The sequence below is a fragment of the Diadema setosum genome, chromosome 8 (genome assembly GCF_964275005.1).
Source record: "Diadema setosum chromosome 8, eeDiaSeto1, whole genome shotgun sequence".
NCBI classification, from domain to species: domain Eukaryota; kingdom Metazoa; phylum Echinodermata; class Echinoidea; order Diadematoida; family Diadematidae; genus Diadema; species Diadema setosum.
In genome coordinates this window covers 11534787-11553544 of record NC_092692.1, presented here as the reverse complement: position 1 = coordinate 11553544, position 18758 = coordinate 11534787, and the positions used below count along the sequence as shown (strand labels likewise).

At 39.0% G+C, this 18758-nt stretch overlaps 1 protein-coding gene across 1 annotated transcript in view; it reads right to left on the bottom strand.

Moving 5' to 3' along the window:
• LOC140232295 (sorting nexin-29-like) overlaps positions 1-11841 on the bottom strand; it is a 54761-nt gene extending 42920 nt beyond the window's left edge. Inside the window, exons 1-2 of the mRNA XM_072312425.1 lie at positions 11638-11841; positions 3435-3493 (exon numbers count right to left, since the gene is read on the bottom strand). Of these exons, the coding sequence (XP_072168526.1) occupies positions 3435-3493; positions 11638-11840 (262 nt within the window). The 5' untranslated portion in view covers position 11841. The remainder of the gene's footprint in view (positions 1-3434; positions 3494-11637) is intronic.
• Positions 11842-18758: the final 6917 nt, after the last annotated feature.

Here is an 18758-nt window from a genome sequence, read left to right as displayed (position 1 = left end):
GAAAACATTCCCTGCATTGTGATATCTACTCTATCTCCTATTCACCCATTGACAGATTGACATGCCCTTCACGAACTGAAATGAGCACTGATTGTTCAGTGTTTCAGCAGCCAGAATACCGAAAAAGTATGAATATGACTAAAAATTATCTGTGATTAACCTCTAAAATGAAAGCTAAATTTAAAAAAGGGGAAAATATGATTTCTCTGTGTTTTTTTTTTTTTCAAGAAAACATTCTCTGCATTGTGATATCTACTCTATCTGCTATTCACCCATACGATATTAACCCTTTCTATGCCATGGACTTTTGACAATGTGTACAATACTATGGGGGTTTCCTGTGCCGATCAGCACTCCTTTACACAAAGGGTTAAAGAAATTTGTTCTGCTGGTTGCACTATCCTTACAAATGGTTGGAACCAAGTACAACAAAGGTGTTCTAGTCTACCAGTTTGCAGGAAAAATCAATCATCCTAAATTTTACATTACACAGGCTCTAGTCACAGTCAATAACAAAATCATTTTCCCTTGCAGGTGTGTATACTCCACTGTTTGTATAATTTCAGAAGCTTAAGTAGGCCAGCTTAATACTGCAGTATCTGAATTCATGAATACCTCCCCTCCCTTGAGGGCATGTTGTAATAACAAGCTATTAAACATATTGTCGCTGGGGCGACAAGACCTCGTACCTAACATCCCTAAAAACATACAGCTGTATCTGTTCAATATGTTGTAGGAAACAAAAAAGTGAAGATGTCACATAATTCCTTTTCTTCTTCTTTCTTTTTTTCTCCTCCTAACCCTAAGACTAATAGCGCTATGAGCATCTTTTGATGGACTGTTGCGCTATAAAAGTATACACTATCATTATTATTATTATTATTATTATCTACAAAAAGTCAAATGTTCAGGAGAGCCAAAAAACATGGCGGCCAAAGCATTATAGCAAATGGGATAGCCTTTCATTTGACATGCTGTGGTGGCTTAATTTTTGCAGTAAGACAGTTGGGATTTGGCCAGGACATCACTTAACCCATTATTTGACCATTAATCTAAAAAACCAAATCACCAAAATTTCAGATGCAAGGTCTTATCACCCCAGCGACGATATATACTCCTGTTTCTAATTCTTGCACTTACATATTTGGAATCCAGTTTCCATGAATTAGTTGTTTCTATGTCAGGCAAGCCTTCTAGTTTACTATAAAACCTGAAATGTTTGTGTGCATTTTAATCTTGCAAATTTTGCAAGAGGCAAGATTCGCAAAATCAAAATGCATGTAAAAGTTGTTGTCTACACTATGACATGCCAGTTGAGTAGCAATTTGCAAAAATTTCACGCTGCAAAACAGGCCATTGGCTCCAATTCCCAAAAATTTCATGCCGCCAATACATCTTGCTTCACAGTACTCTAGACACTACATTTGCATATTTTCATGGGGGGGGGGGGTGCTGTAATATGTCTAATAATCTACATGTAGTTAATTCATGCACTGACATAGCAACACACCAGAATCATTGCATATAGGGTCTAAACCTTTGAATTGTCTTACAATCTTCCTTTTGGAAGCTCCCTTGGAAGTTATGGCCAACATAAGTTATTCTGTGTTTAAAAACTGAACAGGCCTATAGTGATAATACATAACAACAGATACAATATGCAAATCAGGGAAAGAGACTAAAGAAACTAGAAATGTCGCTTTGGCGACTGGTATGCCTCCGCCATAATGCATGATTTTCCCAATAGGTCTAGATAGTACATGTGGACAATGTGTGATTACATTTTCACAAAATTGGCAAAATATTGAAATGACAAGTTTGTCACAAATGTGTAGAATGTTCACCTTCCTTGACCTAGGTTTAATTGGATGAATAGGAGAGCATGTATCTAGGGATTTAAGGACTTTAACTTGACTTTGGCCCATTCATACATTTAGGCATTGAGTAATTTTCAAGGTACAGGTGTGGAGAAAAAGTGCAATTTCTGAATGGAATAGTAAATTGTTACCATTTTCATCTGGCCCTTGACCCTAGAATTCATAAGATAATCACTTTCAGGTAGAACATGCATAATATGTACAAAGTTTCAAGATAACTTGAGCCACTTCCGAGATATGGAGGAAAAAGTTAGTTCAGCACGTTCACTAGATCTCTGACCTTTTGACCTTTGATGAAAAAAGAAGAAAAAAAAAAACTTTCCAGAGAATTTCTATTAGGTTACACATGCATACACAACATGTAAAAAAAAATAACCCTGCTGGCATTGCATAAATATGAGGGAAATAGTAAAATTTTGAAGTGTTGCACTTGACCTTTGACCCCTGACCTTTGACCCCATGAACCCTACATTCTCTAGATAATCACTTCCAGTCAGTACATGTACATACTATGTTCCATGAAGATACCTTGAACAATTTTCCAAGGTACGTAGAAAAAAAAGAAGTTTTAATATTTTTACTTGACCTTTTGACCTTTGACCTTTGACCTCATGACCCAAACTTTCACCAGAGAATCTTAATTGGGTAATACATGTATACACTAAGTTTCAAGAAAATATCTTCAGGCATTCAATAGATATGGTGGAAATAGCAAAATTTTATGTATTTGACCCTGACCTTTGACCTTTGACCTTTGACCTCATGACCCAAACTTTCACCAGAGAATCTCAATTGGATAATACATGTATACACTAAGTTTCAAGAAAATATCTTCAGGCATTCAATAGATATGGTGGAAATAGTGAAATTTTATGTATTTGACCTTGACCTTTTGACCTTTGACCTTGAGCATGTGCACCCAAAAGTTGATAGGCACAACTTCACCCCCTAATACACATACATGCCAAGTTTCATTAGGATATCTCAACAGGTTTTGATAGTTACCTTGTCCACAAAATTCATTACAGACGGACGGAAGGACGGACGGACGGACGGACGGACGGACGGACGGACGGACGGAAGGACGGACGGACGGAAGGACGGACGGACGGACGACCCGAAAACATAATGCCTCCGGCACCACTTCGTGGCGGAGGCATAAAAAACTTAGTCAATTTCATGCAGGCCTATACCTGTATATCGAAGGTTGTCCTGAACAATGTTTTCTTGACACTGCAACAAATGATGCATGAAACCTGACTTCCATGCACTGGACTGCATTGAGTATACAGGTTCAGGTATAATGCAATAGCTTGTGACCAGGTCATGAGAAAAGTTATCTCTATGCAGTGTATCTGATTACTACAGTTTAATAAACCTTTGCATACATAGGCTACAGCGGGTTAACAAAGCACACACTGAGCTACCTCCTTTCCATGATGACATATCATGGTTGTCTTGTATCATTATGTATGCCAAATGCTACAACTGAATTACACAACTTAAGAACAAATTACACTGTGGAATTGTAAAATGAGAAAACATGACAAAATTTACCTGGTTCTGGGTCTGACTTCATGAGAGGTAGACTTGGTAAGTTAAGTCCAGTCATCTGTCTGCAATAGAAGACAAGGATGAGGGCATACAATGTATCAGCTGAAGAAGGGCGCAGGTGCACACATATGATATTTCAAATCAAACATGAATATATTCATAATCTTTTTGTACAGCCCATGTGCAGGTTTGGTAATGAAAATACTAGTACTATATCCAGGGCTGCCAACCTTGAGTGAGAGTGAGACACTGACGGAGTGAGTGACCAAATCTGATCGATCAAAGCAATGGTGGTGGTGGTGGGGAGGGGGGGTGTCAATTCCTTTGACAATTTTGCATTTTAAATGCATAGAGAGAGTGTGCATAGACAGAGTGTGCCTGTGGGAAAATCTCGAAAGTTTGGGCTTGGGCATATTGAAAGTTCTGATTATCAGGGATTTGGGGACATTTCTTGCTTAACTCCTGTTTGGGGGGTTCAGCATGAAAATTCTTGCAATCATCAGAGTGAGACAGTTCAAATTTGGTGGATTGCGTGAGTCTCACGCTAACTGCACAAGAGTTGGCAGCCCTGTGTACAGTACATCCATATATACCTGGTGAAGGATCTAATGTGAATGAGAGTTACGAAATACAGTGTACAGGTACATGTAGTTAAACCATTTGGAAATGAAGAGAAGTTAAAGAATAATAAAAAAAAAAGAACAACCCTAATGAATATCTCATGTTGACAGCTGGTAAACAACAATTATGGGTATTTGAATGACAAAGTGATTGTTATTTGCTTGCCAATCCCTCCCTCACACACACACACAACTGATATTAATTAACAAACTCATGAGACCATTAAATGAATAAAAGAGAAAGCAATGAAGACCCTTGTAAAATTTATCTTAAGAAATCATGGTTTCAACCATCTTTAATTGGCAACCATTAATTACTCTGGTTTTCACTCAGTATCAACACACAAACACATTGGTCATTCCTTCCTGGGTGACATACATAGTGTAGCAGCTATGGATGCACCTGTATGACTTGCTACACATTCAATATCAGCAGGTTCCCCCCCCCCCCCCCATCTCTATCCTTCCATATCGTGATAATGAGGAAAAAAGGGTCATGTACAGTAGTACCAACAGGCATGGGGGTCTGTAAATTTACTGAGATAAGCACAGAAATGTGATGATTATTCTGTGATTCTTATAGATAGTGCTGACAGTAAGCCTGGTATTTGGCAGTATCAGCATGAAAAAAAAAAAAAAATCTTAATACAATGTATCAGGGGAAAACAATGGAATATTCTTCCCCACGGCCAGGTGTTAATTAACAGATCATTAGCCGGGTTCACACGTACAAATTAGCGGGATGATGATCGCGATGCTCATCCCGAGTTTTTTTGCGAGCGTCCACACGTACCAAATTAGCAGGATAGCGATCGCGATCGGTATCCCGCTAAGTTGGCGAGCGTCTACACGTACCGAATTATCCCGCTTATTGCCGATAGAGATAACAGCAAAGCCTGCAAACTGGGTCACACAGCGCCCTTCTCTATCACCACCTGTGCGCACTTTCCTTTGTCCATTGTCTTTTACGCGTCATTGGTGTGGTTCGCGCGCTGGTGTTATTGTTCTCCAAAGAGGTGAAGGACCTCCTCGCAGAGGCCTTGCTGTTGTGATGTGCGCATTGCATGATGGGATATAAAAACTCGAGATTCTAATCCCGACCGTTCACACGTACCAGCGCGGGGCCAATTATCCCGCTAATTGACGAACCAGCGCAAGATTTCTTGGGATTAGCATCGCGATGCTTATCCCGCTAATTTTCGGGTTTTTTCTGTCCACACGTGCAAAAAACTCGGGATGACGATCGCGATGCAAATCTCGAGATTTGTATCCCGCTAATTGATGTACGTGTGAACCCGGCTATTGTGGTCACCCACTTTGCACTTGTGAGTTTATTCTTTGTTTGAACATGAATTCTATAAATTGTTGCGTCCAGCAAGCTCATTATGCTGCTTTCAAAACGAGTGAAGTACCTACTGTAGTTAACTGAGAAAAAACAGAAAGGTCATTTGTACCGATGTTCACACAAGCTTCTAGTAAATTACGAACTGGCTTGTCTATAGGGAAGTATACTGATGAAAGGTATCAAAGCAGGGATGTAGAAAGAGTTCTACGGAGATTAAGTAAAGAGAATCTCTCCTTTGTACCCATGCCCTGTGCTGCATAGATGTTATGCGCTCCATTGCATAATGTTAATAAATTGCTTTTACAAAAGACAGCACTTCTGTATGTAGTATGCACCATTTCTTAAAAATCAACATTGGTCTTAATGAGTATTCAAGTTCGCTGTCCCTTTCAATACTTTCGGCAGCAATTATTTAGTGTGCAGAGAACAGAGCACACAAACAAAAACAATTTTAAAGGGATGGTACAGTATTGGTGGAGATGAGAATTGGGCTTTTAACTTTTTGCGAGATAACAAGAAAACACTTATGATAGTAGTGCAGAACATACCATTTTAACAGGAATTCAAAGTTTATTTGATGAAAATTGGGTTTGGAATGACTAAACCATCCAAAAACAAAGTAAAACAAAGCGATCGTAATAAATTGTGGGACCCACACTTTATTAGAATCGCTCTTTTGTGGATATCTCGCCATTGCAAAACCAATTTCCATCAAATAAACGTTGAATTCCTCAATAGAATTACATGCTCTTTCATATTTCATAAGAGGTTTCTCATTATTTCACCAAAAAATGTTAGAAACCTGAAATTAGGCATCAAAACTACACAATCCCTCTAAAGACTGTACTTCTTGAAGTGTATGATGCTACTCAACACACAGAAACATGATTAACCAATCACTTAATCAGAAAGATTTAACAATCAAGTGCTAAACCTAATGAACAAAATTATGTGCAAGATGATTTATTTAAAGCATCATAAACTTTATATAAGACTCTACCGTTCCTTTTTTTCAGTCCTGAGGTATTAATAAAAAGATTTGAAGAAGAACTGGAAGGATTTATTCCATATCATACTGCTACAAACTTCTAAGGGTACTTCAACACTTTCTCTGAAATATTTGTACAGCTTAGAATTTAAGTCAAGAACATTTGCTTTGGTACGTATGACAGTGGACCCATGTTATAACAAAGTCCTCGGGACAAGCAGTTTTCTTTCGTTATACTGAAATTTCGTTATATCTGGACAAGTAAACAACAGAAATACATACAGCCGATAATGTTGCAGTCTGAATTTTTGTTTGGTTGTAACTGGAGTTTCGTTATAACCGTTTTCGTTATAACGGGAGTGCACTGTACATCCATATCAAAACTCTGTGGAAGAGTGGCTAGGAGCATGGAACATCAAAACCAGAGAAATGCTACGCATTCAATTATCATGCTATAGAATATACGCACTATGTATGTAAATTTGCACAAATCTGCAGAGATTCCACCTCCTCTATCTAACACCTCCCTGATGTCATCTGAGAATATACAGTATGCTTGTGTGTGTGTGTGTGTGTGTGTGTGTATGCGTGCATGTAGGGATGTGTGTACTTTTAAATTAGTTTGTTATTACTTATTGTATTGCAATCTATTTTTCTCATGAAATGACTGAACATGTCCTCAATATGGGAATATGGTAGCATCTAAAAGAAGCATTCAATGAGATAACGTCATAATTTACAGTGTTTGTGATGAGAAAATTCACAGCACTAACAAGTTGTAGAAGGCCTTGATGCTTCTTGCGAGCAATTCAGAGACTGCTGTCTTTTCCATAGCAGTATCCTGGGAACAAGATCTAAAGAGACTGGAACTAGATGAGCATATGGCTTAATTGCAAACACAGATCATGAGAATTCTCTTTCAACTTGTCATGGGAGACCCAGAGTCACATTGGTTGTACATACATGATGACATTAATTTATGATATCCCATCCACACAGTCTTATTTTTTTTTTAACAATCTCTATCACCTCATGCCATTATCATTGTTTATAAATGTGATCTTGCATCTCGAAACCAATGAAAAGCAGCATGCCCTGATTTTAAGGGAGGACTCAAAACAGATGAAATGGGTTAACCCACAAGTATTCAATCTTGAGTTTTTTATATTTTCTGAAAGAGCAATTCTTCTCCTATGAGCATGATTCATAAGTTTGGGTTCATAAAAAAAAAAAGAATGAGAAATTGTGATTTTAGCAATTTTTCTAGAACACCTTTTTTTGTAGTATACAGTAGTGTGATTAGGTATGTCTTAGAGGCCCCTTTTCATTCCTTAAATATCCTTTACACACTCTTCACTTTCACCTCTCATCATGTTTGAAATGATGGTGCTGCTGCTTCCGGAAGAGACAGACCCCCATTTACAGTTCCCTGGTCATGTAGCACATGATCAGCGTATGGTTCTATGGAAACCAGTGGTTGCGCGTTTGTCCTCTCGAGAGGTGGGCAGTTTATCATGAGCAGGTATGTGCACTCCCCCACAAACAGCACAGGTCACAAGAAGTGTGTGCTGTGCTACTGTAGACTAACGCTAGGATTATATCTAGCACAAACTTACGCCAGACTACAACAACATGTGGCCCCAGACTCGTGCTTTGTGCCATGACCGTGTAAAGAGGTGACCCATCATCTGAGGTACACACAGCACAACCTCTTGGGGTTGTGCCATGTTTTGTGGGACTCTAAACAGGGTATTAGAGCTGTGGTGCTGAGATGGCTTCACCTGGCAGAGAATCCCATCGTAACTTCAGTGTATATTGAAACTCAGTACATTCTTTCCCAGTACACAATGCAACAATAGTTTCCCATATTTTCTGTGCACTTTTATGATTTCATTTCCAGTCTATTAGAATAGAAAAAAGTTATGGTTGACAAAGCTCTATCTATCTTCATGGATCCTTTGCATGAATCATGCTTCACATAATTATTTGGTAATCTATAGTAGATTTGAAGATGGACAGCAGCCCCCCCCCCCTTAACAAAGCACACTCACAACAAAACCACAAGAGATAATAACATAATTTACCTTGACAGCACTTCACTGAAGCTACTCAGCTATGACAATTTCACATGTGTACATGCTTGTACACACAGGTTTTGTTACCATGGTAACTGCAGTCAGTGTGACTAAACATTGTGACAAACCTTATTATGAGAAAGGACCTTGATGTACTTATACAGCAGAACATATGCCTCCTGTATCTCTCTACTCTTACACCTTATCTGTACAGTAGTGGCAGAATCAAACTATGTCATTTTCAACAACAACAAAAAACTGTCAATAAATAATGCTTCACCTTCAAAGACTGTGATATTCTCACACGGAAACAATGAGATGGTGATGCTCACAATAATCTGGTGATGTGAGTCAAACAAGGTTCAGGAAGTCTAGCTGATTAGATTTTTACAAACTTGAAATCTTGCCAAGGGCACCTGTAAGTCTCATGAGTTCAAGATTTCCTCGGATTGGCAATGGGGATGAGATGTCAAAGAGCATGCAATTTTAAGGGGTATCAAAAGTTTATTTGATGAAAATCGGTTTTTAAATGGCTGAGATTTATCCAAAAACAAGGTGAAACAAAGAGATCCTAATAAAAGGCGTGGCCTGTCGCCTTTTATTATTATCACCTTTTTTTGGATATCTCAGCCATTTGAAAACCAATTTTCATCAAATAAACATTGAATCCTTCTTAAAATTACATGCTCTTTCATATTTCATAAGAGGTTTTTCATTATCTCACTTAAGGAATGTTAAAACCTGAATCCCCACCTCAACCAGTACTGTACAGTCCCTTTAAACAAAATTCAACTGGCATTTCCTCATGTGGAAATGCATTTAAAAACTTGACAAGACAAGATTGTTAATAGCTTTGGTTGTATCACAAGCATTTCACAGTCAAAAGGAGATATTGCCATCACAGATCAAGATTCCCCATCCTGTGCAAAGCCAGGGGGAAACCCCACAACCATTATTACAAAATGAAAGGACTCTCATACAGTTTTGTTTACCTCCGCCAAGTTGTGTGCAAAATAACTAAAAAAGTTGTTAACGGCTTTACATGAAACCTACAGGAAAGGTTGAGAATGACACAGGTAACAGATGATTAAATTTTGGTAGTGAATTTTTTTTGGACTTTATGAAGGATTTTCTATATTTTGGCAGGTAGGGTCAATGAACTTGGGAGTTCAAGCTGCACATTTTTTTAGGTTTGTATACGTACACTAGAGTACCGGTACGTGCTCTAGTTTCTGCAAGGGCGAGGTGCGCCGTGCAACTGAAATTTATGACATCATACACCACAAGGCTTTGAACTATATTGGGAAATCAGGCGATTTTCAGCAGGTATGGGTGGAAATCACTGATCTCTATTGAAGAACAAGATCAGGGGTGGAAATGAGCTGCTTGGTAGAGGTCTGCTCTCTCAGAGTGCTTCTCTAGTTAAAGTATGGTGAACGAGAAAAAAAGGACGATATTCATAAACAAGGCGATTTATACATTCCTGGAAAGCTTAAGTCTCTAGGAATATGAATAATTAACTTTCAGAAGGTAAAAACGTCTCCAGAACGATAGAGAGATGGTGTTTTAAGACTCTTTTTAGACCACCAGAACCCGATCTCACAGCGAAAATTTTGTTGACCAAAATTATGACGTCATGAAATGTGCGCTGTGCTACCACTCCATCCACACAGTGGGCTCCGTCTATGGAGGGCCGTTGCGGACGTGGTTCGTTTGGGGCATATGTATGGACAGGCAGTGTGCCCGTTTCCATGTATGTCCCAAATGAGTTGTGTTATCGGCGGCCATCCATATCTGTCGCCTCTCAATCGCTTCTTCTACCGCTCCAACTTTGCCACTGTCACTATCAGTGTCATTGTCACTGTCATCACTCAATTCACTCTCGATGTCAAACTCAAAGTCTTTCCGTACACTATAAGGGAAATTTGGACGTTTTAATGTCTCAGCCGAGAAAGCAGAGGCGACTAAAGACAGGCCAGATACTGCATCCGCCCACCAAGAAATACGTGCTTTATGAATGGTGGCCTCGATGTCCCGCTGCACTCGTAAAGGGTTTTGTTCATTTCGTGACGTCATATTTTAGGGCTCGAAAGAGACAGCTGTTCCGGAGCTAATATCGGTGAAGCAAATCAGTCAGTTTTAACTCGCGATTTCTCAGTGGCGCGAATATCTTTTAATAAGTCACATTAATTATCTGTTTTAGGAGACATTTCCCTCTGCTTTGACACCTTTTTTAATATGATTTTCTTGATTTTGATGTCTCGTTCACCATACTTTAAGAAATGAAAGCCTTTGTATAGGACTCTCATTCAGTTTTGTTTACTGAGTGTGAGTTTCGACTTTAAAACTTGGCATTGTCTCCTCTGTCACATAAAACTCATGAAATTCATGAGCTTTAACATACAATAAATGTAAGAAGGTAAATACATTGTACAACATCCCTAACACCAAAGAGACTTACAATTGTATAATATTTAAACTATGATAAGTGCTTTCTACAACATGTATATCCATTTACTGGGCAGTGGAGTTGTAACAGTTTTTATTGTACCTCTTCTCCATTTCCAAAATGTGATGATTTTATCAATAAAACCTTCATAAAAACAAGAAAAAATAACCTTTGATTTCTGCATAGTTTACACAAACATTTTCACCACTAGGATGGCTCTAGATCCTTCAAGTGCATAAGTGAGTTGATGAATTTTTGTACATGAAGGAGAAATACACGTAGATTATTTTTTTCTAAGTCCACTTGGCATGTGTAGGAACTGATGTTACTGATGCACTCATGTTCAGAAGTTTTACATTCACTGTCAATAAGAATTCTAACATCTAAGATGTAAAATCCTTTTAACACATGATATTCAACATATTTGGGAATGATTGTTTCCAGTACTTGGTGAATCATTCTGCTGGTATTTTAAATCAACCTGCTTATGTCTGTATTCCTTGCAGCTTAGTTGGTATTCTTAAAACCTGGATGTACTACAATGAAAGAGAGATTTTCATGAGGGTTATATCTTGAATTGTGTTACTGCAAAACCTCTTATCCTTACATCTTGAATTACATGCTTAGAGAGCATTCATACTCAACTGGTCATATAATACTTTACAGAAAAGGTCATGACTAGTTTAGATGAATTCAACCATTTCAATGGCACAATATTTTGCAACTTACTGTAGAGCACTGAGTGGGTTGGACATGGGCTTCTTGAGTCCGTGCTGCAGCACTGCCTCAAACTGGGCGCAAAGGCACGACACTCTGCTGTCGGCATCGGTGGCGAGCTCCGACTTCCCTCCGAATCGCACCTGGCACTGCTTGACCGCATCCAGCAGGCGGTCAAGCAAGTTCTGCCGCTCTGCTGACACGGGTTGAGCCATTTCTTTCCTAGTGTCAAAATGAATTCAAAGTGATATCAGATATATTCTATAACATTAACGTTAAAAAGCCTGACCACTCATTACGCAAACAAATTTGCCAACTCATATATCATGAAGGGTATGGTATGCAATTACAGATGTATGTGAGATTAAAGGTGAAGTCCAGCTGATTTTCATGACTTCACATCATGTTGCAGGCTGCTACATAATTCTTTTTTCTTTTTTTACCACTTGCCCAGGCGGGTTAGCAGATTTTCAGAGACGCACTTGTGGCCTACAACAAAGTCACGGAGACATCTTCATGACTGAGAAGATGTCTCGCAGACAACTCAGAGACCATGACACATCCACAATATAGTAGGCATCTTGAAGACATCTCGGAGATGTTGCAGTGGCATTTCCGTGACTTTTTGGACGAATAAGTTATCTTGTTTGGGAACATCTCCAAAGTCACCCTTTTACAATAGTCACCTTCTTGCGGTGAGATCTAGAGTGCAAGCCATTTGTCTTTGGAGTCGCAAGAGTCACAGAGACTGATTAGTCCCAGCAGTCACTGCGATATCTCCTCCAGTGATACAGGCCCTTAGCATACTGTAAAACGAGAAATGTTCGCGTGCATTTTAATTTCATGAATTTTGCAATAGCCAAGATTCGGGGAATCAAAATGCCTGCGAAAGTTCTCATCTTCACTGTATGCATTGGATGTTAGAGGCAACTCGCGAAAATTTCATGTCACGAAAAAGGCCGTCGGCTCCAAGTAGCGAAAATTTCATGCTGCAAATTTATTGTGTTTTACAGTAGCCTACCCAGGTAGATCCTTTGACATCTGTATAATTAGCACAGCATAGCCCTATAATGTCTGATGATACCGGTAAATGTAAAACTGCAATTGTGTACTTACAACATCTCATGCTAGCACAAAGATAGAACAATATAGGTTCTACTAAAATCACTGGTCAAATGTTTGTTTCAATGTCGACAGTAGACCGTTTCCGTATTGTATAAATTCTGTCCATGCTTTAAGCCTTTATTCACAACACGAAGTTGCCTTAAATCAACAACCACAAAGCTTGCTGGAGGCTTGCCCTATCCAGCAACAACTTATTGAATTCCTGCCTGATAAAGGAACTCAAAGAAAGGGAAAGGTTAATGGTTCATTACTTGGCTGTAGGAAAAGAAACATTCATCATAAATTGTAATATTAAAAGCAAGACAGAAAAATACCCATGATTCGACCATGACGCCATCCAAAATTTGACCACCTGCTACTTGTGAGTAGGGTAACATCCCCAGTATTCGGTCACTTAAGCTTTTTTGCAATATTTTTCAAACTAAAATAATACATACATACATACATCATATCTACAGCAATGTATGTGAAATATATCAAATTTCTTTAATCTCAACTTTCATTTTTTAAATATCTCACAGAATTGCACAAAATCGCGAAATATTTGACCTTGAAAATTCCCCAGTATTCGGTCACGCGATGTGCGCGTTCAAAGTCAATGTGTGTTCAATGCAGCTGAAAAACGCGCGCGCGCGCTACCTTGTTGGCGCAAAATTGCATCGGGGAAGTTGCGGCGACCGTTGGTGACCGAATACTGGTGCCTCGGCACTTGCATTCAACCCATGTACATTGGGACACTGTAACGGCACGTACGGACATTTTGTTTTTCTTTTGCGTTTTTGAGGATACCATTACACTCCAAGCTTGCGATAAACGAAAAATCCCGCGAGAGAACGGCGTATTTCTCGATTTTTAGCGCTTTTTCGGCGACCCGTACTCTTAAAACTGGGCCTTATCCGCGCGCGCTTTTGGAAAGTAGCGCCGATTCTGCACTTTTGACGGTAAAATTTGGGATTTTGGATGGATTTTTGGAGGGGGCTAAGGGAGTTTCCTGTTGTGAATGAGTGTGCAAGTATGTGAATTAGTGTGATTTGCGTGTGTTGTGACAGTTGAACTTACTGGCTGGTGACTAGTGATAAGTGACCGAATACCGGTGCCTGACCGAATACTGGTGCCCTTACCCTACAGTTGTAGACAAACTAAGTTGTAAAACCTAACGTGTTATGCGTTTGTGTGCGGTTTGGCACGGGGAGGTCGAATCTTGGAATTTTTGATTGACAGTTTCTAATATAGGGTCTAAAGGAACGTGAAGGGAGTTCCAATGGATTGGCTTACACAATGTCCACAAATACACAATGACAATACAATGCTCACAACTTCAAAAGTCAGTGACAGTGTGTTGATGTTGTCTGTATCTGTATCATGTGTACGTAGGTAGACACGGCTTTAAAATGTCCCTTGCTGCTACAGTGCACTATCACCTGTATTCAAAATTGTTATGTTACAACTCACGACTGAGCAAAAGCAATCCCGTTCTAGCAATACAAAACGATGTGAGAGATCTGCTCCGGATGTAAACAACCTGGTGGGCAGCCGGCGGCCCGCTACTGATACTGTAATGACAATGTGTAAGTTGTACGCCGGGCCCGGGGCGGTGCGTACAAGATCAAACACATTACAAGACCATAGTCACGAATAAGTATTGTCATTTGAATCTCACACTGCACAGCAGCACAGACTCGAAAATTCACTTGCAATGTGATGGAACGATTTAAAATTTCGAGGCTTAGCGCCTCCTAGGTGTCACGGATCACATCCAATATGCCTCTCCAATCCAACCTTTTTATGTAAAATCAACGGAAATAGCCTCACACTTACCAGAGTCACTAATTCGCAAAATTTTGTTACTCCTTTCTCCACTACTCCACTCTGATAAACGTGTGCTCTCCGGATCCATCCATCCACCCAACACACGTCCACACACATACACACATAATAATATACATAGGCACATCACACAACCCGAAAGCAGAGTTGATACACCCCCATTCAACAATTTGTCCGGAACGAGCACCACCTACGGCGACTAGATAGACAGCTGTTCAGACATTGCGGTCGATTTTCCACGCATCACAGAAAAAAGAACAGTTCATTGCAGTTCAGTTCAATTAAAACAATCTTATTCAGTTCAGTTCAATTCAATTCAATTCAGTTCAATTCAATTCAATTCAATTCAATTCAATTCAATTCAATTCAATTCAATTCAATTCAACAATTCGATATTCAATTCAATTCAATTCAATAACATTCACATATCAGCATTATCTCATATGAACGTTATTTGCAATATTGTAGATTACTCATACTGTGTATCAATCACAAAACTGAAACAGATTTATGTACCCTGGTATACATAGAAATGTGGGCCTTACCAACACGAAAGCTTGCTCAACAATGTCCCAGAAAAAAAAAAAAATGCGACACGTAGGTATAAAGTGTATACATTTTTTAGAAGGAAGGAAGGAAGGAAGGGCTGTGAGACTCATGAGAAACCAGAGGAAAGTGGGGAGAGAAGAAAAACAGAGAGAGAGAGGGGGGGGGGGGGAGATGTTAATTAGGATATTAAATATTCGGAGGACGGTGTGCAAGTTTGGCGTTATTGAAATGATACACAATTGGCTGTAGAAGAAAAAACTACATTTGTGAGTTAAAATGGTACAGAGATGAGAATTGGGCTTTTAACTTTTTGCGAGATACCAAGAAAACACCGTATAGTACAGAGTATACCATTTTAAGAGGAATTCAAAGTTTATTTGTTGAAAATCGGGTTTGGAATGACAGACACATCCAAAAACAAAGTAAAACAAAGCGATCGTAATAAAGTGTGGTTCCCACACTTTAGAATTGCTCGTTTTTGGATATCTCAGCCATTTCAAAACTAATTTTCATCAATGTGAGTATAAACGCTGAATTCCTCATAGAATTACATGCTCTTTCATATTTCATAAGAGGTTTCTCATTATCTCACCAAAAATTTTAGAAACTGAAATTAGGTCTCAACCAAAACTATACGATCCCTTTAAAGGGATTTTCAGTTTCTAAAATTCGCAAAGTCACTAATTGCTTATAGTGACACTTAATCAATTCACTCCTGCTCCGTGTGATAGACAACATCTTTATTGAACATTGTATCTATATACAGGTCCTATTTCAATAACAACTTCAATTTCAAGTCTCATTTTTAGTCATTGGGAGACTCAGAGTTGATGACTTCAAAATTGAATGTGTGATGGGACTAACGTAACTGTTTCGTGTAAAGGGATGCTAAGATTCCCTTAACATCTTAATTATATTGGTTTAATTTTTGATGAAAAACTATTCCATTCTGCTGTCACGAGAAAAGTGGAATCTCTCTTTATAATCCACAATAAAGCCATTATGAGCAAGGGTCCTATGTAATACAATCATGAAAAGTTTTATCGCAATTGTAGGCCGGGCTGTATTAAAGTCCATTATCAGATAGAGTGAAAGAAAGAAAGGAAGAAGAAAAAAAAAAAAACCTTTCCAGACTCACTTATAACAATCATACAAATTAACGATAGATTCTTTAGGTTCTACTTAGAAATATCCTGTATTTTCTAATTCTCTTTGTTTCTTCAGCAGCTTTACAATCGCAAATATCTCAACTTCATGAGTGGAGTCGAGCCTAGCTCTTTTTACATTTAAAGTCTGAACATTCATATTAAGTTTAGTTTTCACATAGAGCTATGGTGAACAGCCTATCACAACCCAAGACTAAAAGTGTCTGGTATGCATGTGCATGAGTGTGGTGTGTGTGAACTTGTGTATATCAATATTGATGATTGCTTGTGCTTTCGGACTTTACGATGTGAAACAGAGTGGGGGTTCTCATGAGAAGCAATCAATACAGAAACTAAATGATTTTCATCATAACACTTTAAAGCAACGATTTTCCCCGGTATATAATCATAATTATAAAGTTTTCCTCATTTTAACTATACAGTATAACATTAGAAGCCCGAAGTCTTGGTATGCACTGTTGCTACATTTTCTTCCACATGCGGTATTTTCATTTATTCATTTATTTATTTATTTATTATTTATTTATTTATTTCTTTCTTTCTTTATTTATTCATTTATTTATGTATTTTTTAACGAGGTGTTGTTAACGTTATGTATAGGAAGTAACAATTTTTATGTTGGAATATCTTCAATGTTGATGTGTAATTTGATTGTATGATTTCATGCACTGGATTTTGTATTTATTGAACCACGTCGAAAACATTAAGTGCATGGGCGTCACGAGGGGGGGGGGGGTGCGTTATAGTGCGAACGCACCCTTCAGACCCTTTTTATAAAAGAATTTTACTTATCAACTATCATGATAATGCACGCACAGTTTACATCTCCATCGGGTCTCGGAGGGAGGTGGGGCACCCCCTCTCAGACCCCCCCCCCCACGCTCTCTCATGCGGGCTCGGTCCTAGCATGCGCGGGTACTTAAGAAGCTCCCCCCCCCCCTTTGTGTTTTGCTTGTTAGCTGATGAAACCCGGAAGTGGAACCAGAAAAATAAACGCACCCTTTTGAAAAAAGATGGTGACACCCCTGAAATAGCATATAGAATAGAGTCGAAAAAAAAAAATGAAAGCAGTTGATCGTTGTTCTTGTCGGCACAAAATAAACGACTTCCACCACACCCCCCCCCCCCAAAAAAAAAAAGAAAAAAAAGAAAAAAAGAGAGAACAAATGAGATGAGGAAGTAGCAGTGGCGGATCCAGAGGGGCATGCACCGGGCGCGCGCCTCTTGTATTTTTTGTTAAAACAACAAAGAAAAAGAAAAAAAAATGGAGGGGATGGGGCGTGCTCCCCTTCTTTATATTGTAGAGGCCACTCGGAATCACTGGATCCGCCCCTGCATGAATGCCAGTATTGTAAAGTGATGATGAAAGAACACTAATTATTTGCCGTGAGTAAGCTGAGGCCGAGACAGCGACGGACGAGATGGAGGGAGAGGAGAAAGAGAACTATAATTGAGGGTGAAAACATCATGGATGAGGAGGAAAAAAATGAGAGAATCTTTGAATTAAAAAGCAGAAGATGAGGAGGAGGGAAGAGAAATATCACTTGCGATAGATTTTGAGGAGAAGGAGCGAAAGGAGAAGAAGGATGAGAGGCTGAAAATGGGGAAAGCAGAAGTGTGCTGAAACTACTCCCGGTTTGTTATTCTGATAAAGTGCCCACTTGAACATTGTGCATGGAGTGTTAATACTATGGTCGACCTCTAACTAGCGTATGCTTAGGAACTGTCAATTTTTCCTGCTGCTGGACTATTTTTTTTTTATTTTTTTTTAAATTTAGCACTTAGACAAACATCATCTATACATTTAACAGAAAACAAACTACAGTTGGTATGTTGTGTATATGGGCTACTCCAATCCAAACAGCAGAATATAACAAATGAATGACTTTTTTTTTTTACAAGCAAATTAAATCCGCATTGCCTGAAAAGAGGCTATTAGTACAATACACTCTGCATTACGAAGGCGTTTCGTAATACGTACACCGTACTCTACTCTAACAATCGCATTCGCACGATAGCCGTATCTAATTATTCTAAATGTCGACACGAAGTACTGGAGGAGGAAGCTTGTCGTAATCAGGTAAGAAATCACTGCTGTATGTCTCCAAAATCACTTAAACTTGTCAGTGTTTGGGGTAAAGAGTCGGCATAAAATTTCCCAGTTTAACAGAACGATATCGGTAGTGGAGTGAAAGGTAAACAGCAGCGTACGGTTGCATAGCCTCGAGCTCGACATAGATAGCTCCATAGCCTGCCTGCCTGCCTAGCTAGCCTGGGTGCGTGTAGCCCGAGTCTAGCCCCGTGCTACACGGCGGACTCTATGCTTATGCCATGGTGTTTGGTGGGTTCTTTGCCTTTAACCTGATAGTAAATTTACATAATATTACCCCGAATATGCAGCCATAATGAATGGAAATGTAATCATGTAGAAATTCAGCAGATCGACTTATAATGCCGAAATAATAA